This window comes from Diabrotica undecimpunctata, chromosome 4 (assembly GCF_040954645.1).
Source record: "Diabrotica undecimpunctata isolate CICGRU chromosome 4, icDiaUnde3, whole genome shotgun sequence".
Taxonomy (NCBI): domain Eukaryota; kingdom Metazoa; phylum Arthropoda; class Insecta; order Coleoptera; family Chrysomelidae; genus Diabrotica; species Diabrotica undecimpunctata.
This window is the reverse complement of record NC_092806.1, coordinates 16584473-16608878: the sequence shown is the minus strand read 5'-3', so window position 1 is coordinate 16608878 and position 24406 is coordinate 16584473. Positions and strand designations below refer to the sequence as shown.

At 32.4% G+C, this 24406-nt stretch overlaps 1 protein-coding gene across 5 annotated transcripts in view; it reads right to left on the bottom strand.

Moving 5' to 3' along the window:
* The window catches only part of mrj (DnaJ heat shock protein family (Hsp40) member B6 mrj), a 50062-nt gene that overhangs the window by 4016 nt on the left and 21640 nt on the right, over window positions 1–24406 (bottom strand). For 4 of the 5 annotated variants that reach the window (XM_072529025.1, XM_072529024.1, XM_072529026.1 and 1 more), the window contains 3 exons: window positions 19336–19443; window positions 2907–3083; window positions 1729–1993 (listed from right to left, as the gene is read on the bottom strand). In XM_072529025.1, coding sequence (XP_072385126.1) covers window positions 1729–1993; window positions 2907–3083; window positions 19336–19443 — 550 coding nt within the window. The remainder of the gene's footprint in view (window positions 1–1728; window positions 1994–2906; window positions 3084–19335; window positions 19444–24406) is intronic. The other variant, XM_072529028.1, reaches the window with a different exon arrangement.

Sequence of the window (24406 nt, the reverse complement as noted above, 5' to 3'; positions counted from 1 at the left end):
TTAATAATAGCGTATAACTGATATCAACCAATTATTTTATATGTAGAAGCACTGAAACCTATTTATTAATGGCAACGGTGTTTACATTTCTCTGTCTTATGGCTCTTCGTCAAACTTCAAATGCTGTTCCATGTCATGTCCATGTTTGTTTACTTTTTACCCAAGATGAGGAAAACTTGTTTTTCGATATTTTGGCTGTATTTTAAGTGATATTTGTAAATAGTGAAATAAACAAATTATAATAATGGTGCTACAGTTTTGCATTTGCAAAAAAAACGAAATATTTACATCCCAATGTCTCATTTAATTTGTAAGTACTGTTTGTTTACATTATTTAAGATGAGGAACTGAGGAAGCCTGTGTGTTTACATTTTAAAATGTCTTTCATAGGCGTACCATTGGGTTTATTCATATTAATTAATGTATTGAACAAGATATTAGTTCATGAAATTAGTATAGACATTTTTAAATTGTAAGTAGACATCATCTGATTAAAAAGATCTGTTTAGTAGCTTTTTAATTTAATATTTCTCATGAATTAACAATAAATTGGTGAAATGAATAAAACTCATTTATTTTTCTATGTAGGTTTCCAAATAATATTGATTAATGATTAAACTTACTCTAAACTTCAACAGAGAAAACACTATAAAAAAACCTTTCAAAAGCATCCTTTTTGGTTATTTAAACTTGTAAGGAAGCTGAAAAATATTGAAGATTTTTTAATAAAACTATAAATATCTACAACAGACTAGTTAAAAACCTTATGAATATTTTGATTAATAAAACCGTACAAAATGTCCCAAAATCAATCTATGAGCATTTTGGTGACCATATGTATGATGAAGATGCAATCGATGGTCACTCTATGCAACTTTTAAAATTGTTTCTTGAGAAATATTTTAAAATTGGAATTCATCATGAAACGAGGACTACTTTAGATGCTAACACCGTGCGCTTAAGAAGCGTTCTTACTAAGACTGTTTTTCGCAATCAATAAAAATTTATTTCTATACCAACGTCTTCTATTATGTCTATTTACCATTTTTACTTTAATATTTCTGTTCGGTAAAGAGCTTTGGAATGATCAATAAATAATTTTGTAGCAGAAACCCTTACTACGTGGAATCTATTGATATTGTATTAAAACAAATTTGTCACAATTTGAAAAAATATGTTTTAACACATTATCAATAAATATATGTATGTAGTTAAATTTGACAAATGTATATTTTTTAATTGTTTTTTTATCGTAGGATTATTTGATACCTATTAAAAAATTAACTTGAGCTTAACTATATTTTATTGTATTAATTTTAAAGCAAATAAAATTGTATTTTATTTTTTCTATAAAAACGTGTTTTTATACATTATTACTACTTCCAATTATTAACGTCTGAATAATTATCCCCGCGAGAAAAATTCAAGCACGCTTATGCTCATTGAGGAAGTATCACAGTCTATCGATACCCGTTTTACTCCCCTTTACCCTCTTGTCCAGGAATATCGAAGCTTCAAAACAGTGTGTGTTCCTGAGTAGTATTTTAATACACATTTATTTTTTCTAGGTATTTTTATTACCATAATGGGAATAATTCAAAAAGATATAATAAGTACAACAGGGTTCAGTGTCTGTCAATTTAACTTCTTGTTCTGAGAGTGTTAACAATTTGTTGCTGTTCTTCTCACTTAAGGGACCTTACACGTTGTAATTAAATCTATACTCACTTTTTCGTAGTAATCTTCTTTCCATTGACGAACCTTGTAGAAGTGGAGGTCCTCTTGACGTTTGCATTACTAGGAGCACCACCGAACGAGGTATTTATTGAACTAAAAGAAGTAAAGCCTCCCGTATGCGGCCCTGGTGCAAAGAAATCGTCCATGAAATTACCGCCGATTTGTAGACCGAAGGGACTGAAAAGGGATGTGCTGCTCAAAGCATTTTGCGGGTGGGAGTGCCTGTTGTGACGTCTTCTATCTCTGGCGTGTGGATCTAAAAATATCAATATGAATTATTTAATGTGTTTTATGATCCTCAATCTATACATATCTAACTTTAATATATTATAATTAACAAATGATCCCAGAATTGGAAAAGGAATAAAAAAATACTGAGCTGAAAATGAATGTAAATAATAACGAAGTAATGTGCCCAGAAATATCAACATAGAGACAACGATTAGAAAATTAAAAAAAGAGCGAGGAATTTGGAAAGTGCCGACAGAAGTGAATACTTCTTATAGCTATTGCTAGTGGTGCTACGGTGACACACCTAGCAAAAATATTCAAGATAATTTTTATCTTAGGTTACATATTACAGAATGGCGACATGTTAGGGTCAGCTTTATTCCTAAGAGTGGCGACCGCCCTCTAGAGAAACCAAAGACATATAAACCTATTAGCCGAACCTCCTTTCCTCTAAATGGCATGGAAACAATACTAAATACTTACATAGGAAGTCACACAAAGAACAATGGAGTGAGTATGGAATGGATAGAGTTGAAGTACAAAATTATTAAATGTTGAAAGCTGGATGTACCCGTACGAAGCTAAAAAGATAGAATTGCTGATCAAACATTTCTTTTACTTTAGGCACCAAGATTAATGAATTTATTTCCAGTAAGGTGTTTGACCAAATGTGTTTATGTAGTCGTATGTACAGCTCAAAACATTTGGGGTTATTTATTTCGATGAGCATGAAGTATCTGTCACACAGAAGAAGCGGAGCTTGCTATAGGATCGTTAGATTTTTTAAACTGTAATAGAAGTACAAAAGTTCTTACCAAATAAATAGTAAAGTTTACTAAATATTGCTCTGTTTCTCTACGATTATAACACAGCGCAATAGTTGTGTCTAATTTCTTTTTCAAAAAAACTTGGATTAACCTATTGTTATAAATACTTACCTAGAAGATCGAAAACTGTGGCACCGAAAAATTCTCTGAAAACATCCTCTGGGTCTCTGAAGGTAAAGAATCCAAATCCGCCAAAGTCAAAATCGTCTTCATGTCTACTTCTGCTGCGACTGTTGCCATTCAGTAAACCGTCTTTGCCATATTCATCATAAACACGTCTCTTTTTCTCTGAAAATTTATATTAAGTTATAAGGAATTATCAATAATTATTATATAACCAAATATATTAGCAGTTTATTTATTAAATCATTTTAATACTAATAATAATATTAATTTTTTGTTACAAAAACAACTATTTGGGGAAATAAATCTGAAATATCAGTAAAATTTAAATGATATTGTCACATAGGTTAAAAACTTATCACATTTTAAAAACTAAGCAAATAGATAGCCAAAAATAAAATAAAAAAGACAAAATTTAAACATTCAGAACATATGCTTCAAAAGATCATTGGAAATGGAGATATGGACCAAACTTAAGTTAGAAAGCTGTATCAAAAAATACAGTTTTTAACGTAAAACCGTTTAGGTAGATATGTCACAGCTGAAATATTGCACAACCGGCAACGAAATATTGCATATGGAGTATAAACAGTGATTATGGGAGCATATAGCAAAGATAACGGGTATTATTCGATATTTTGGAAAGTGGATGAAATTCTAAAAATATCGTGGACAAACTAAAAAGGGTTACCAATAAGGAGAACTAAGAGAGTTTCTGATGATTACAAGAGTAGAAAATACACAAACTCGACGACATATTTACTATTTACACAAATAAATTCACAAGAAGATCAATTATTGGCTGGCAACTTATACTGGGGTAAAAAGGGTCCATTAGCGATTTTTATTTAAATAAATAGTCATTTATAAAGATTCTAGAATATTTTAAGTCTAAACAATGGAATTATTCATAATAAATAACAAAAACACTAACACATCTCTCATACGACATTCCTTCGATTCCAACACGAGTATCGCCCGACACACACTCGACACCAAAAAAAACCTCATGAATGGCTCTCAGAAAAGTGTCGAACATGTATAGCTACGCACACATGACACAAAACCGATTCTCACACTAAATTTACACGACTCTTACACCATGCAAACACCTCAGTTATCACACGACATTAACAAGATCATTACACAGCTCCCACACGACATTCACTCGATTCCAATACAAAACGGCAGACCCACCTTAGTTTTACTGGGAACAAATATCAATCTCATAAAACTCTCGGACGACCTTCACACGACTCATTATTACCCTACTCCCACATTAGACCACAATTACACGGTATTCACACGACACAAAAATGAGTCAAACACTACCCTTACAATACTCTCACACAACAGTAATATTATTATGGGTCTCACAATACACATAATTTTTTACCCTATATTCACACGACAGACTTAGAACTCTAAACGACGCAAACATGACCATCCAGCGGCTCTTAAACTACTCACAAGGCATTTCAGCGACACACACGACATTTCAGCGACACTAACACCACTCCCACGACTCAAAAACGATCCTAATATGATTGTCCAACGATACTCTTAAGACGCTTAACATTTTTGCATCTTACACAGTACTCACAGGACGCGTCGCTTACCGACTCAAAAACGATCTTCACACGACTTTCTCACATTTGCATGGTGCCTACACGTCTCTTAATACTGCAGCCACACTTTGTTTGTACGACACCACACTACTCGAACAGGCTTAAAAAACGTAAATATTAAATACCGCGTTAAGCACATTTTTTATGTACTAAAGTAACTTCGGAGATTAAAAATTGTATTATGGTGAAAGGGGAGTGAAGAATGGATGGATCGAGACTCAGAAGCAATTTTTGACACCATTGCCTGTCCCAAGCCAGGATAAAAGAGGAGAGACTATTGGTAAAGCCAGCAACATGTTGAAAGAAAACAAATATAGAAAAAATTCCCAATATAAGAAAAGAATGGCAAAGGAAAGCAATGGTTAAGGGAATATCTCCTGGTGAATAGCAGTCCCTAAGAACAACAAAAAAGGCGTTGCTACAGGAATATAAGAAAAATGGGCAAACAATATCGACAGTATAGAAAAAAAGTGTAATCATATCAAAACAAACCCCCAATAAAAAATTTATATCAGTCCAGAGTAAAGCAATAAAGAGTCACGCAGGAGGCAAATAAGTTGAAAACAGTATAGAATCTGCAGCAAAAGAAGGTCTTGCGCAGAAATAAAATTAAAACGTTAAGAAAAAAAGGAGACTTACTTGTAATATGCATTGCAAAGAACACAAGAAGCCTATGAAAAGTACAAGAGAGTTCGTAATGAGACACAGGCACTAGTAAGGAAGAGGAAAACAGAACAGTGGGACAAGTTCTCCAAAGAAATGGAGCATGTATATTACAGATTGCAGAACAAGATTTCGAGATTTATAGATGGGCAAAGAACGGAAATGAAAGATCTGATAAACGTGAACCATATTACCAAAGATGAGTGAATAGCATACCTTAAACAACTAAACCAAACAATGGAATCAATAGTTTTCTTCACACACCGGAAATAACATCAAACGAATTTACACAAATAATAAAAATCGAAGTATGAGAGGCTCTAAAGAAACTAAAAAAAAAGGATCCCGGGGCAAATAAAATAGCCAACGAACTCCGAAAATATGGTATTGGGTATGGACCCCAACAGTTATAGAAGAATAAATGTGTTAAGCTCCATTTTGAAATTTAATATCATTGCATCAATGTGAAGAAACATTTATCAAATATATATTCAACTTTTTCAATCTCAAATTTTAAAAGCTTAAAAATGGTATTTTTGGATTCAGTAAATATTTAAAATCAGTTGTTTTTTATGCACCATTTTTTTTATTTTGACGCACACAAAACAATATGGGGTCTTTATTATTATCATTATCATTAAAGTGTGTGATGTGAATATCTGTAAACGTGTTATAGTAATACCACACACCAGACGACCCAAAACTAAACACGTTCACTGTCTTATGAAATTAAAAACTGAATTATTTGTACGAACTTGTTGCGGAACTTAAAAAAAAACAAGTTAATTAAAATAAAATAAAAAAAAAAAGTTATTACTGTAAAATGAAATTAAAAATCGCAATAATTTTAAAAACAAAATGTTACCAAAAAAAGTGTTTTTTATGTAAACTATTTTTAGTTAATGATAATTTTCTAGGCTTGACTACAATAATTAAAATATGTAAGAATATTTTTTACTGAGTTTCAGAAATAATTAAATCAAAAATTAAAAATAACTGAACTGCAACAAAAAAAAAATAATTAAAACAAAATATATCTAAGTAACAGCCGACATATATAGGACAGTCTGGAAAAAAGATATAAATGGCTCCAAAGGATGCGTGAAATTATACAAATTGAGATCTGTGGGATTAGCGGAAAAGTAATCGACCGCAAGGGACGATTTAACAAAGAAAAGAAAAAAGTCGATATAGTCTGCAGAGAAATATCGGATTACTTAAATCAAGGCTTAATTGAGGAATTTTAGAACGAGGTACGACTATGAGAACTGACTTTCTTGGAAACAGGTAAAAACGAAAAAAATTGGTTTTTTAAGACAACGTGGCGTCAGTTTCAGCTTACAAGCGAAGCAGTAACATCTCCAGAAGATGCCAACCCCTAGTGTTGGCGAAACGTCGAGAACTAATCTCAGAAGACAACGGCCTAACAGCCCGAACAAACAGTTCAACAAGTTAGACGATGGCCGTGAAAGCCTAACGCATTTTATCAGTCGCCTCTACGGGGAGGAGGTAACTAGATACTACAGAAGACTAGATTTTCTACGGAAGAAGAAAGCTTCTTGCGTCGTTAGCTTTTCTATCACGATGTCGAGACAACGGGGTACTACCAAATTTCTTACGAACAAATCGATCCATCAGAACAAGTCAAGCCAATAGAATATATGCACGCATGGAAAAAGCACTATTACGAGAACGAATACACGACACTAGACGAAATTTGGCGAAGGTTGACAAGGAGCTTCTAGATTTGTTTTACGTTTTGAGCAGCAGGTTGAAATATGCAGATTGGAATAAGATTGAATCCATTTGTTACAGAAAAATGGAAAATGAACTAGAAGGGAACACTGAACGCCAGAAAAACAAATACGAACGGATAACCAAACATAAGGAGGTAGAATCAAAACAAAACACAGTAAGGACAGTGTTCTTTTCCTATCCTTTCAGATAAGATTTTAACTCCAGCCGAAATATCATTGCTAGCCAAAGGGGGAAATTTTGCGATTGCACCTAAAATTATACCCAAAGAAGATATCATCGCTAATATCGATTCTGCGATTAGCAACTTACCAATCGAAAAAGCTGAAGAAATAAGGACAGAATCAGCGAGAATTTTGCATAAAGCTAATACACCGAAAAATAACCTGGCATGATACCATAATGGCATTACAGCAGCGTATAAAAGAAATATGGACACAGAAATCCCTCCCCAATAATTGGAATATTGGAATACTTTGCACCATACACAAAAAAGTGGATATTTTTGAATGCTCTAACCACAGAGGAATTACACTTTTAAATGCAGCGTATAAAATATTTTCCGCAGTACTATGTCACCGTATGGCACCATATGCAGAACGGATAGTAGGAAAATACCGGGCTGGTTTCAGAGGTGGTAAATCGACAATGCATCAGATTGCAACTCTGAAACAAATTTTGGAAAAAAACACTGGAATGTGGCATTGATACTCATCCCATATTATTTATAGACTACAAAGCAGCCTAGGACTCTGTGAATAGAAGAGAAATGTTCAAAGCAATGGAAGAGCTAGGAATATCAAATCAGTTGGTAAATTTAACAAAACTAACTTTTAAAAAGTTGAATGTAGAGTACGAATTCAGGGGAAACTGTCTGAACCTTTTAAAACAAATAACGGGCTGCGCCAGGGATATCCTCTCTCCTGTATACTGTTAAATCTGGCTCTGGAAAAAGTAATACGTATGTCACAAATCACAACAACTGGTTCAATATATAATAAAACAGTGCAAATCCTGGCCTATGCTGATGATATCAATATTGTTACGGAAAACGCTGTACGAGAGGCATAAGTAGCATAAAAAGAATCAGCTACAAAAATTGGTTAATAACAAACACCAAAAAAACGAAGTATATGAAAATAAGCACGCAACCACAAATCTTAGGCTCACTTGTTATAGAAAACGACGTCATCGAAGCAGTGAACGAATTTGAATACCTGGGAGCGCTCCTTAATACTGAAAATAATACTACCTCAGAGATAAACCGCAGAATTTGCACGGCCAACAGATGCTATTTTGATCTCAATCTCCTCCTTAAATCCACAATTATATCGAGAAATTATATCTACAAAACAATCATACGCCTAGTCCTAACATATGGTTCAGAGACTTGGACTCTAACAAAAAATAATGAAAACATGATAAGATGTTTCGAAAGAAAAGTACTAACCGAATCTATGGAGCAGTAAATGACAATGGACTGTGGAGAAGACGATACAACTTCGAACTTTATAGAATATATCAGGAACCTGATATCGTAAAACATATGAAGATAGGACGTCTGAGGTGGATAGGGCGTGTAATGCAGATGAAACAAAATGACACAGCTAGAAAAACGCTCCTTGATGGACCCATTGGTCAAAGAAGACGAGGAAGACCCAGAACAAGGTTCCTTGATAACATCGATGAAGACATGATAAATATGGGAATACGTGCTTGGCGGAGAAAGTCGATGGACAGGGACGACTGGAGAGAAATTCTTGAGGAGACTATGACCCACGCAGAGTTGTAAAGCCAGAATGATGATGAATAAACAACTTTCTAATAAACAATTGGAATAACTTTTAAATAAATAAATATTTTTCAACACAAATTTATGTGTACCTTAAGGGTGTTAAAATTTAACATTTTCATGTAACTTTTGTTATTATTTATGCCTATTTTTTATGTTTATTGCTCCTACAAGTTTTTGCAGTTTTTCACAATTTTTTAAATAAATTATCAACCAAATTTAATTTAGAAGGTCTCAAATGAATCGTTTTTCATAACCTTTCAAAAAACAAAAATGAAAACTTCTAATTAGGAAAGAAATATTGAAAAAAAAACATAATAGTGATTTTTGTTATAAAAACTAATGTTTAAATAATGACGCCGTTATTTTAACCAGATAATTTTGACATAAATCCATATTTTCATACCAAAACTTGAATTTTTCCCTGGATTCGTTCTGAAATGAATTACTGTACATTTTATTTTTTGTTTATTGGACTATACATTTATTATTTTATTAGAACTCCCAAATATGTCGTGTTATGTTTATGTAAAAAATAGAAAACATTTTTGTACTCTAAAATTATTGCTATTTAAATAACATTAATTATGGCAATGTTAATTTTAAGGAAACTATCTACAAGCTACGCAGATCCAATTCTCCGAAGCAGAAAATTCAGCGACATTCCTTAGACGACTCCTTAGCAGTAGTCCGGACATCTTCATAGCGTAGTATTAGTGGAAGATATATTAGTAATACCCTAACCGGAAATTTAATCAGTACAAGTAATCTCCAAGCAGTATTCAAGCGTAGAATAATTGATTAGATGTAAATAGTTTCATTGTTATTCATTATCATTTGAAAGAACTTCCGAAAGCACTTTTTTCGTGTATAAGATGTTCGACGGTAAAACGTATTATTGTAGATTGTATAGGTTCCTAGAAAGTATGTGGAAATTAATTTGTTTGTGTAAACTTTTATTCTACTATAGTAGAAACCCTCAATTCAGAAGAGTGATATCATAGTTTAAACGCGGAATATCCTCAAATTTAAATGTACACAGCGGCATTCGAAATCTGCCTGTTTTCTCGATTGCAATTTGCGTTTCCTCATAAGAAATTACAGAATATATAAAGTAGTATATTTATTTGTGCTTGTCTATAGAAAAACTGACCAGGAGTTGTCGTACAGTGTAGCCAAATCTTGTTCACAAGTAGTAATTATGGTCATACAAAACCTGTATTCTTCCACGCAGCGATTATTACCGTCATAAAAATACAAAAAAACATGATTTTTTCAATAGTAAAAATTAAGTACAAAATTGTAATTAAATAAATTTTATTTATATGTTTCGTTTCGTTACATATTTAAAATAATAAAATAAAAATCGATATTTTAAAACATTATTTTTCAATCGTTTGGCAATGTTGGAATTAGCGAGGAAATTCCGTTTTACAATTCGGACGCAGACATGCCATAAAAAACTAGTTTTTATTATTTTTTCGCCGGAGGAATGGTTCTTTTACATGGGCGTTTCTATGAGTAATGTATTTTGTGAGTATATTTTATGTGATAAGTTGGTAAACTTATTGTTGTCAATACTGTTTTAACAATAATGTATTGTAGTATTGATAAAACGTGTTATTGATAATAATAAGAGTGTTATAGTTTGTCGTTTTATAGTAAATTTTTAGTTATATTCTTATACAGAATTGTTGAAATTATTGTATATATAGTATATACACAGATTATTGAAATACAATGGACGAAAAACCGAATTGTTCCAAGAGAAGACAGCAAAATGTTGATTCCAAAAATGAAAAGCCGCAAAAGAGACGGAAAATGTTAACGTCCGAGGGAAGGTAATGATACGAAACGTTTATGAAGGAATTGTCGGCAGAAAAATGGCATTAAATGTTAGCCAAGCGATCGACATTTGTAGCAGTTTAACAAAAGTATCCGTTAGCTGTATTTATCGTGTACTTAAAAATACATCGGAAAATAAAAAGCAAGAAAAAGGTAAAACTAGAGGTAGGAAAAGCATTGTTTTCGATGACGAGACAAGGAATATTATACGTCGAAAAATTCATTCATTTTATTTTCGAAGTGAAATTCCAACACTGAAAAAAATTTCTCAAGAGCTCAAAAACGATGACTCTTTACCCAAGATATCCCATAGGGTCTTAATCAGAACCATGCGGAAATGAACTTTCGATATGTAAAACGCAACAGAAAAAGTATGCTATTACAAAAAAATGAAATTATTCTGTGGAGAAGAAAATATTTAGAAGAAATACGAAAAATTCGCAGCACTGAATGCATAATATATTATTTTAATGAAACCTGGATTAACGAAGGTCATACAGTTGGAAAAGTTTGGTAACATTTAAATGTCAAAAGTAAACGCGAAGCATTTATAGAAGGCTGGTCTACAGGATTAAAAGCTCCATCAGGAAAGGGACGGCGTTTAATTATCACCCATATAGGAAGTGATACAGGGTTCTTTGATGATGGTTTGCTTCAATTTAAGTAAAAAAAAAACAGGTGATTATCATAAACAAATGACTTCCGAAGTATTTGAGCGCTGGTTTAAGAGAATCTTACCAAAATTGGAATCTGGGTCTGTGGTTGTTATAGACAATGCGCCATATCATAGCCGCAGACTAGAACAATTACCAACGACGGCATGGCGGAAAGGGAGAATTCAAGAATGGCTTACAGAAAAGGGGATTGCATACGAAGAATCAATGCTCAAAATTCAACTACTTGACATTGTACGGTTAAGGAAAAGTGAATATCTTAAATATGTTGTGGATGAAACTGCAAAAGATTATGGTGTCAAAGTTCTACGTCTACCACCTTATCATTGCGAACTTAATCCCATTGAACTTATCTGGGCGCAAGTGAAAGGAAAAGTAGCACGCAATAACAAAACGCTCAAATTAAACGAAGTTAAGGAACTTTTGATTCAAGCAGTCCTCCATGTAACTCCAGAGAAATGGGCTAAATGTATAGGCCACATAATTAAAGAAGAATATCGTATGTGGGAACTTGACACTCATGTCAAAGTTTTACTAGAGCCAATTATAATTACACCAGGTGAATAATGACAGCGATAGCAGCACTGCATCTTCAGATTTAGACAGCGAATAATATTTTCTAATAGTTTAGTAAGCATCAGCATAAAAAAACCAAAAACAAAAAAAAACGAGAAGAACATAGTAAGTGTGTATAGTGTTTGTGTTTAAATAGAATAGTACAATGTTTTGTTACATCCAAAATTATTTTTATTTTGTTTTTATAGAATTTTATTTTATTTTATAGGATTTTATTTTGTTTTGTTTTATACTGTTTAAGTGTTTTGTTTATTTTATTTAATGGGATAATATGGCTCTTGGCGAACACCCATTTAAAAAAAAGTGACGCGCCACAAGACATACCTCTCGGGTGGTGTGGAAACTGTCTTAAAATTTGTTTTAAAAAAATTTCATTGTGTAACTCTTTAAGGACGGGTCACGTCAAAAGACGTTTTAGCGTAACTTCCGCGACAGCCTGGTGGCATCAGTAAGCTTTCTGCAAAATTACTTGTTTTTTATAGCTTTTTGTTTGTGTCATTCTGTATTTTTAGGAGACTGTATGGAATAAGCCACAAAATATTTATTTATAGGTTTAATTTACTGATTTTTCGATCTCTATATAAAGACATCGTTTTCAAATATACAAGTGATAGTAATATTTATTTTTCTATGGCTTTTTGCTTGCCGTTCTGTATATTTAGAAATAATGTTGGGAATAAGTAACAATATATTTAATTGAAATGTTTAATTTACTGACGTTTCGATCTCTATATAAAGAGATCGTTTTCAAATATACAAATGATAGCAATATTTATTTTTCTGTGGATTTTTGCTTGTGGCATTCCGTATTTTTAGTGAGAATGTTGGAAATAAGCCACAATACATCTATTTACATGTTTATTTTACTGACGTTTCGATCTCTAGTACAGAGACCGTTTTTAAAGTTAAGAAAAAAAAGAAAATAATATAAGAATATATAAATATAAAATAATAAACAAATAAAATAAATATAACTATAATTTATATCTTTGAAAACGGTCTTTGGATATAGAGATGGAAACTTCAGTAAAAACCTGCAGATAAATATATTGTGGCCTATTTTGAACAATAATATTTAAACAATATAATATAATTAACGTTAAAATAAAAGTGAGTGTACGCCACTGGATTCTCATACGACTTTCCCCACTTCTACGACTTCAAACGATGACTCACTCTCCCAAATAGTGAAATTAGAGTTTAGTTCGCAAAATTGTTTTTGCATAGAAAGATTTTCGCAGGTTGCATCCTGCTAGCATACAGTAAAATATATCTGAAAAAAAAACGGCATCCGGCATGGTCATGCTGTATTAAACAATCTTCTGGACACAAATTACAATACACACTATAGTACGATGAATACGATATAATCGCCAAAGTACAATTTTGTAATATTTTGATTTATAACCCATGGAGATATGTCACTTTCGTTTTTTTGGGTCCTATCAGAATTATCCGACGATAGCGATCACATTGGCAAAGGCTTCACGGTCTTCTGCCTTATAAAAAAGTTATCTTGCATTTCGTATTTTGGTCCAATTTTTTTGTCAAATTTTCTTTTTTTTTTCCTGAGAATCAGATACAGTATTTTATATCTATCTCATCTTAATATATGTCCCAAATAGATATTTTACTACATTTAACAATCCTTAGTAACACCCTGTTCTAGTTGACTCTTTTTTTTTGAAAACTTTGGTATTACGTCTGCAGTTCAAGGACATTCGTCTATGTATCTAAATTTCTAATATTCAATTCGGTTCATGGTTGGTATTTTTAGCGTCCATGTTTCTACTCCATACAACAGTATTAGCCAGACAGACGCAATACTGGATCATTCTTTGTCTTAGTTCTAAACTGAGGTCGTTACTACAGGTCCGGAACTGTTTCTTTCGGACGTTTCTTCTGCAATTCCCACATTAGCAAAGACGACGGGAATGGGAGTATAAGTAACATGTTATCGCTCGTTACACGGTACACAGCTATAAATTTAACAAATCATTGGGGGGTCTCTTGCGCCTTTGGTCGATATTAGGTTTTGTTTTATCGTATATAAAATACAAAATATGCAAAATCAAACACATTTTTTCTTCGGTTACATCTGGCATCTTTCTAGGTTTTCCTTCTCCATAACCAGTAAACATAACCTCTTTTCTATCGTTGCCAAAAGTAAGATAAGTTCCCGCTTGTCTTGCCAACTTTCCAAAGCTAGTCGTGTCAAATTTTCTCGCCGTACACGAAGGCTATTCACATAATAGTTTAACTACAAACTTTTACCCGCTTCCGGTGTAATTATCATATATTAATTACGTATATATTTACTCCTTTAAAAAAACTAAAATTTCAAATTAACCCCACAGGGAATTCCACATACTTTCTATAACTGCTAAATTTGATTATATTTTGTAATATCTACTGTAATCTGTACATTCTTAAAATACAATTTATAGTAAGACCGATTATTTGGTACGAATTTCATCCATTCTTAATTAAAGAGCAGCTGAAGCTTCAACTTTTATTATTTCGTATTCTGTGAAGTTAGCCACATTCTAGGACAGTTAAATGTCAAACTTGGACAGCCTTCACAGTTGGACAGCCGTCAAATAGCACCAAAGAGTTTGGTATCTGTCAAACAGGTCATTATTTCGATCTAAATATAAATAAACGAGTTTTTTTATGTTTTCTTCATTTTTTAAGGCCGTGAAAGTCATTTATCAAACAGATCTATTTAAATAAACGAATCTGTTTCAATGGTTCTTCTGTTTTTAGTGACAAAGTAATCTAAATGCAGTTTTTATAATTTTTAATAAAATTATCTGTAAATATGTTTCCGATAGTTCATATCTAAAAACCTTAAACATATATGGTTTGCGGACTGAGTGACACACCGTTGAAAAAATGATATGTCAGAGGGAACTTTTGATTAGTGATTAAATTTAGGTTTGCGTTCTACATTTGATTTTAAATCAATTGCAGGTAGGTGACATTTTTGTCATACCATTAGATGGGATGTTGGTTTTGTGTTTTCTTCTTGATGTCCAATGTAGTGTGTGCACTGTAGTTCACGCAAAAATGTTTAAAGTTACTTTAACATTGAAAATCATACAACACATATTAGGTAATGGTTAACAACGAATTTAAACAAACACTCCAAACAATATATGTCTTTTTATAGACGTTTGTTATTAACTGATTCAATGGAATTAATAGTTTAAAAATTAGAGCAAAATCAAACAAAATATACAGGGTGTTTTATTCATTGGAAATATTTTAACTGTAGATTCCTGAGCTCAAAATATTAAGATTTAACCCAAATAACTTTACTAAAATGTGGCTCCTTACTGAATTATAGGGTGTTTTATTTAAAAATTTAAAAAAGCTACTTGTACCCAGTACCTAAAAACTATTTGACATAATCCTTGTAATACAAAGTGAAAAGTTTACTCTTCCCACATTCTACTCCACTGGCGAAATTTTTCGATTCTCCAATACTGTCTATGTAAATAATATACTCTTTATTTGGAACGATAACGTCATTATTTTTCGAGAACTTTTTGTATAATTTTATTTATTTTGTTTAATGTATTAATTATGTCGGTGTTTTTGACAAAAATATCAAAAAACACATTTTAACTAAACCTTTTATAACAAATGTGCAATATGAAGCCTATTTACCTCAAAAAACTTAATAATTCTTTCGTTAAACGATCTTCTAACTTTAAAAAATGTTTGGCTGATTGGTAATAAAATTTGCTGCCATAGTGATTGACGGTTATTTAATTCTTGTGAGTATACCAATGATTTCATATGCCCACAGAAATAATAATCTAACGGATTACATCGGGTGTTCTAGGCGGCCACGGAAATTCACGACCTCTGCCAATCCAACGATGAGGAAATTGCTGATCTAGATAGTTCCGTACTATTACCATTAAAGGACAATGAGGCGGAGCTCTATCCTGCATGAACCACATATTTCTTATTTGATTAAGTGGCAAAACTTCTAGATAGTCGAAAAGTGTTGTTTGTAGAAATTGTAAATACGAGTTACCATTCAAATTTGGTGGTAATTCACAAGGACCCAAAAGCTAGCAGTTAAATACTCTACGTGTAAATGTAGCCTAGTCAGTAATAAAATATTTTTAAATAAAATTACGATTTTGATTTTTTTAGTTATTATCCACAATGTTTTTTTAATACAAATTATAATTTTATTTGTGTAATAAATGCAATCCTATGACCCAAAAATACCGACATAATTAATACATTAATCAAAATAATTGTGCCGCTTCATTTTTAACTTCAAATATCTCGAAAAATAATGACCTTATTGTTACAAATGAAGAGCATATTCTTCTTCTTCAGATGCAAATCCACTAATGGATGTTAGCGATCACATTTTCCATTAATTCTCTATTTCTTGCAATATGTATCAGAGATTGTATGTCGTTAATCCCTGTCCATTGCCTTATGTTTCGGAGCCAGGACATTTTCTTGCGTCCCATTCCTCTCTTGCCTTCAATTTTACCCTCGATTATAAGTTGGAGGAACTGGTATTTTTCATTTCGCATGATGTGACCTAGATACGCCGTTTTCCTTTTCTTGATGGTTTCGAAAAGTTGGCGTTCTTGGTTTATTCTTCTAAGGACATCTACATTTGTGATTTTCGCGGTCTATGGTATTTTTAGGATACGGCGATAGAGCCACATTTCGAAAGCTTCTAATCTGTTTATATCCCTCGTTTTGAGTGTCCAGCCCTCTACGCCATATAGCAGCACTGACCACACGTAGCACTTAGTAAACCTTAGTCTCAGTTGAAGATCGAAGAGCATAATATTTACATAGAAAATATTGGAGAATCGAAAAATTGTGCTAAAATAATAATGCCGCCAGTGGCGTAGAATTTGGAAGGGGTCATTCACTTTCCCGCCTCTGGTAGTAGCCAAAAAAGTTTATTTAACATAATTTAGTAGGGTGTACAGTACCTTCATTTTTCTCCAAGTATGACAAGGATGGGTCAAATAGTTTTAAAGTACTGGGTACAAATAGTTTTTAAATTTTTAAATAAAACACCCTGTAACTTAGGAGCCACATTTTATTTAAGTGATTTGGGCTAAACCTTAGGCTAAACCCATGAGCTCAGGAATCTACAGTTAAAATATGTTCAATTATTATTAAAACATCCTGTATATGAGGTAATAATGTATCCGGAATTGGCAATATTCGTGTTGCTTGGCGAGGTCTTGCCTAATCTTCATAAATTAAAAAAGTCAAAATTTTATTGACTTTACATTATGGCAAATATTATATATGATGTCACAATGAGTTATAGAGCCAAGGATAATGATCTTTATTGCAACACCCACCCTATTAGTCATTTGATTTCCAGCGTTCCGAGATCTCGAAAAATGTATGCGTAGGAAATGATTTTAATTGAATAAAGAGTTAATAGTCATCGCGTTTGGCTTATTTTGACAGTCTTCCAGAATTTCACTTTCAGAAATGGAATCCCTAAATCGGAAGATTGTTTTAACACGTATATTGAAGTTCAAGATTATATCGAATAATAAAATGTTTTACGAATCATAAAATCGTGTTTTTTATCAAACGATAAAACTTGAACAATCTAGTAGAAATAAAAACAGTGAAAATTTAAAAAGTTTTTTTATGTACATATACTTTTCATCTTTTACTCACGTAAGAATTTATCATCAAAATTTCTCTAGAATCTAAATCAGCTATAATACATCCACAGCCGAGTAAAAGCGCACAAAATACATGAATTCTGTGTGATCATCTTTCCGACAGCGTATTCATAAGCAAAAGAATCGTAAAATAGCCATAAAGCGAATAGGTGAGTCACATCTAGACTCAGTAAAGCGGCCACTATACTACTCGCGAAGTTGATCAAAGTTCAGCGAGTACGAGAGTGTAAACAGGTACTTCATGCGACTCCGCTTCGCCTCGTTCTACTTCTGTTCTGTGTCGGTTTTTCCCGTCCGAGCCAAAGGGTCCGAAGTTCGAATACAAAGTGTCACACTACATTACTCGACTTCACTGTACTCAATATCATTGCTAGTGCACGTCGTTTTTGAAATTTTCAGGATGAGTATGTGGTTACAGGAGAAAATTGTTCTGTTTTTAGAATTATTTCAAGGAGAGTCCGTAGTTTGGGACGCTAAACATGCGGTCCACAAAGATAAATGTATATGTACATAGAAGTTAAAATAACTAAGAGCACACAAAGCAGTGGCAGCTGCAACTTGAACGTCAACTATTATTAAAGCCTGTCTACCGCACCGACTGAGTTTTTTCGACAATTTAACGAGTATGAAGAGTCACCTCACCTCGAGTAACTTCACTTCGACACTTCGTCCGAAGAACTACGATCGAGAGTGTGGACGGCGTTTAAGACAAGACCAGGATCTGTTCACGTGTGTGTAATTTTTGGTAGATTCATGTTCTTCCATTTATTTAATATAATCTAAATTTCATTGTGTCCAATTTTCGATAGGTTTTATGCAATTTGTTCAAGTTAGTATACTTCCAAACAATAATGAATAACATAATAAAAACATAGACAAATTCTCCCCAATTACATAATGGAACAAGAGCATGGAATATTTAAAAAAATAAAAAACTCAAAAATTTTTCGTAGGTTTTTTTCAAATGATCTAAAATAAGTATAATATATCTGATATAGTTATTGATGTAAAACTAAATTATTACTGAAGGTGGTAGAAAAACTCGGACACATATCAAATTCAAAATATAATCGTCCTCAAGAAATCAAGTAAATTTCGTAAATTGTTAGAAGAGTCATTTCCGGAAACTGAAATTCATTCAGATCATCAAACTCTCGTAACAGATATTAAATTATGCTTAAAAAATACTAGTGACAAAATGAAAAAGCTGAAATGTTTAAATTTGACAATACGGAAATAAAAAACCTTATATTGATGGTTGCTTCTGTTACTTATCCTTCAAAATACACTGCTCAATTTTCCACAAAATACGCTTTTAAGAGTCGTATCAGTTTTTTTAGGAACCAACTGTACATTCAGTAAGCATTACCCACACTTTTGTTATAACCTTGTTCAAAATTATCACTTTCACGTTTGCTTTAATTAAAGTGGTTATATTTATTTTAGGATAGCACTGATGATGGAATAATTATTCCCAAAACTTTCTGTGATGTAGCCTGATAGGTTTTTTTATACCTTTTATAAAGGAAACTTTTAAAATAATAATTTTTGTGGTACATGGTATACAGCCAACTACAGCCTTTTCTGTAACACTGAATAGAATTTATCATACGAATGCGTACAAATATCCCAATAATTTATTGTTATTTTAATAAGTTTCTATATTTTATAATTCAATAATAATGAACGCATATCCTTGCCCCATTATGCAGTTGTTAGAGCTCATAACAAAAAGGAATTCAAACAAAAAGTCATTAGCCACACAAAAAACTTAAAATATACCAAAATATCTCTGTGAGAAAGGATTGAAATCGAAATCTCTTCTGTAGGATCTTGTTTTTGACGAGGTAGTTCGGCTGCTTCGACTGTCATAAATCTTTCTTTTAGAATCTATAAAAATGAATAACAACGATATCTAAGGCCTATATTTAATTAAAAAAAAATAATAATGATGATTAGGCTGAAATCTGGTGTGTAGCAAAAATAAGGTTAGATGTGTTATAATACAATAATTATGTAAATTGTTACTACTTTTGCTTTCTCTTATTGTCATGTTAATTTACCTAATTCTACGTTCCATATTTCTGTAAATTAATAAGTTAAAAATTAAATTATTCAGTTCGTCCAAGGTCATTATGCAATACAAAGTTTACTCGTATTTTCCCATCATGTATGGAGAAACCATTTTTATAATAAGAGGTATAAGAAATAGTGTAAAGGATATTATGTGTGGTTTAGTTCAAATGTTGGATTTTCAAAGGAAATTCCTAATTTCCTGATGATTATAATTAATAACAAAGTAATGAAATAAAATAATAAGTAAAAGTACTAGATTTATACACATATCTACAAGGGTAAGACACAGTTGATGTGACTGTCTATTATAACAAAACTGTATAAATTTTACAAAGTTTATCTATTTAGTGATGAGTTATTAATGCATCACATATTTGCTTGATCAAATAAAATAAAATGAAAATGTAATTAGTTAAAGGCTGGAACACATTTTACCTATACCAAAGTTAGGGTGAAAACAAAACTTCATAAAAACATGAATTACCGTAGCAGTTAAAAAAGTAAATTTTGTGCAAAAATTACCCATTTTTTATTATTTAAACAAACAATGATACGCTTATATAACTTTCTTGAAAATATCTTTTTTTTTCGCCTAAACTTTGTTTCAACCTGTACCGAATTACATTTTGATTTTATTTTATTTGATCAGGCTATGGTCTCTTCAATATTTATACATCGTTGTCATCTGATGATGACGTTCAACAGAAACACAGATTGGTTTTTAAGTTATTTACAAAGTAATCTATTTTATTGACTAATTAGTCGGGAAATTTATATTCATCTAACAAATAAAGACGTCAGATGCTACCATTACGATTGTCAACAGATGTAAACTACATAATAACATATAAACAAAAAAAAATGACTAATAATGCCATTAGAGTTAATAATTAGGTAAAAACACTAATTCCGCTAATCATCATTTGTAAAATCGAAGATAACTTTAGTAGAAAGATGGTTTCTCTAGTAAACGTATGATTCAGTTTTAAAATAAAATATAAATCATATAGTGCGAGAACCGGCTGCAAAATTGTCACTTAATCATTTGTTATGTTAAAAATATTCCTAAAATTTTTTAGAAACTTCGAGCCTTGATGACATTGGAGAACAAATACTGACTGTTTGCTGTAACTCTAACAATACGTTTATATAAATTTCATAAAAAGACAAATTATATGACTTAAGTTCCACCGAAACGTTACTATCGTATCGTTTTGACTCGTTAATAGCTTGAATGGATGTTAATTGGAATGAAAGGAATCTTGGGTTATTATTATACTTCCGGGAATCACAGCTTCAAAGATACATTACAGTGCTTTATATCAGGTGATATTTACTTCTCGTGATTGTGACCTAGGTATTCCTATTTTCATGTCTGAATCATTTTAAACGTTATTTTTCTTTAAATATATTATTTTTAACATCAAATATGTCAAGATGGACAGATGACAAGTTCAGAAATGGAGAAAAGTTAAAAGTAAAGTAGGAGGAAAAGCATACCAATTAGAAATAATAGAAAGATTCACGTATAATCGCGGTAACATATATTATAGAACACTATAAATGCGTTTGATCCCTTCTTTTTGACATCCGACCGGATGCCTGTGCCGAAGCATACCAGAAGCGTTTTAGTTGGGAAGCAGTTCGTTAGTAGAGTGTAGAGTGTTGCTTGTTGTAATTTAATTATTTTGAATCGTGATATGGCGTTCGTGAAACAATGTGGTTGAGTAAATTGAGTACGATAACAACACTAATTTTGTAGAAGTGTCATTGCCAGTGCAAGAAGATTCGAATACATTTAATTAAATGCTCGAACACAGCAAGTATGTTTCCATGTGTACAAAAATCTAAATAAGAAATTCGGCTCCGATGAAAAACTGTTAGTACAAGCAATTTTATTACAGCTGATTTAACAGAAATTCCATTTTCAACTGTAAACAAAATAGTTAAAAATGAACAAGAAGTGGTGTGACTACAAAATATCAAAACCTATAGATTCTTCACGTAACTATTGAAAACCACAATTTACGATTGCTACAGAAGCAATGAAATACCTACAATAGAAATAATAAGGAATTGGAAACAACTGGTCGGAACACGAGCTGCTGTGAGAAAACTCTTCAAAATTGGATAAAAAAAAATGGGCTTTAATATAAAAAAATAAATAAACGTCAAGCAGTTACGGAAAGCCAAAGAATAGTCAATCGACGTAATATATACCTAAAACAAGTTACTAAATATAGGCAAGAAAGTAGCCGAATGAACTATTTAGACTAAAGTTGGTATGATACCCACGATGCAATTAAGAAAGTATGGGCAGATGTTTCAAACATGTGCATATTATATTGACCTTAAGAAGGCATTTGACCAGGTCAAATTAAAGGACGTTATCCACTCATTGTACGCAAGCGAGATACCTCTAGGAATAATCAAAACGATCGATAATATCGACAAAAACAACACAATAAAAGTAAAAGTAGAAGAACTAACCGACCCTATTGAAGCTGGTAATGTGATAGGATAGGGAGATTCCCTGAGTACTTTATTGTTCAACCTGATTATGATTGATGAATGACGACTGATTATGGATGAAATAATAAAAAAAGTAAGAACTAAAAAAGAATACCAAATGGAAGAAAAACAACTTAAAATAATCTGCTGTGTAGACGATGCAATACTACTCTCTCAAAGTGAAGACGATTTACAACGTATGCTGCACCAATTTAATATAACCGCCAGAAAAATCAACATGTTAATTTCCCCAAAAAAGTCAAAATGCATGGTTACAACAGCAAATTTACTAAGATGTAAATTGGAGCTGGAAGGTTAGATAATAGAACAAGTGATGTAGTTTAAATATCTAGGCATCACATTATCTAGCTACGAAAAGCTCGAAACTGAAGTGGAAGATCAAGTGAATAGAGCAAACAGGGCCGCAGGCTGCCTAAATGAAACAATATGGAGAAATAAGAATATCATCGGGAAAGAAATGAAAGGCAGAATTTACAAAACACTCATCAGATCAATAATGACACACGCAGCAGAAACACGACCTGACACAGATAGAACAAAAATAATGTTAGAAACAGCAGAGATGAAAACACTTTATGAATATTGATGGCAAGACACTATGGGACAGAGCTAGAAGTACAGATATACGACAAAGATGCAAGGTGGAGAACATCAAAAACTATAGCTAAAAAATAGAAGAGTAGGAAGGAACGATTATATAAGCCGAATGACAACAAATAGAGTAGTAAAGACGGCAAGAGCCGGTTCCCCAATAGGAAGACGATCAGTAGGAAGACCACGGAAAAGATGGAACGACAACTTACTGGAGGCACATTGAAAACAGACAGAGTCATGTCAACATAAAAAGAAAAAGATGTGCATATTAAAAATGCCTGCCAACGGTTCATATTTCGGCATAACAGAAAAGGGGCACATATTTTAGAAATTGTTATCTTTATCTTGAGATTTAATTGAATAGTTTGAAGTAATTTTGATACCTTTTTTCTGTGGTGCCTATCCGTTCCAGATGTTGGCGATCATCAAGGCAATTTTGATTTTTTTACAGCTGCTCGAAAGAGACCTACGGTCGTTATACTGAACCAAGTTCTTAGGTTATGAGGCTAGGAAATATATCGTCCCGGGCATCTACCAAACACTTTTCCGTCAATAACCAATTGAAGTAAACCATATATATTATTATTTCTCGTAATATATACAAGGTACTCTAATTTCCGTTTTTGTAATTGTAATAAGCACTTAAAGACGTTTTTCTTGTCTACAAAGAACTTCAGAAGTCGTCAGTCGATCAACATATGAGATTCGCAGTATTCGTGTATAGTATAATATCTCAAAAGCTTCAATCTTCTTCATAGATGCCCCCAGCAGAGTCCAATCTTCCGTATGGCAAAACCGGATTTGATAATATAAAATAAATAAATGCAAACTATATTTTTGACGTTTTAATCAAAGATCCCGTAATATTAAACCGATAATTTCATGAAAAAATCATTTCTTCTAACCTAGACTTTTATTTGGAAAAAGTCCCAATCCTAAATTTAACAATTATTGTGATTCCGTTTTTTCTGTGCGTTTATCTTTTCCAAGTGGTATCTAATGTATAGTCCTACCAGAGATCTAAGAGTCATTAATATTTATTATCGATAAGTGTCTACACTACGACATGATCGTACTTTTATTTTCGATTTGCATTACTTATTCGATTGTTAGGTGTGTTAAAAGCCGGTCTTTATCATTGTCTACTAAAGTTATAGTAGTTGCAAAAATATTTACATACACTACATTCACAAGTCTAAAAGCTGGTTTTATACCGTTATCAACTGAATTTAAAAATATTTACATAAATTACGTATACATAGTTTTTTTTTTAGCCCTTTTTTCTTTTTTTTTTTTTTAGCCCTTTTTTCTATCCGAATTGTCGAATAAAGGCCTCTCCCATTTCTCGCCATTCATCCCTGTTGTGTGCGCTAGGCGTTTCCACATTGGTCCTGCGACTCTTTTGATATCGTCGCTCCAGCGCATTTGAGGTCTTCCTCTTGGTCTCTTCGCATCGTACGGTCGCCAGTTTCCGACTTCTTTGTTCCATCTACCATCTTCGAGACGTTCGTTGTGTCCAGCCCATTTCCATTTTAATTTAGCTGCTTGTTTCGCGGCGTCCTTTATTTTTGTTTTGTTTCGGATTGCTTCGTTCGTTTGCCGATCTATTAGTGAGATACCAAGCATCTGTCGTTCCATGGCTCGCTGAGTT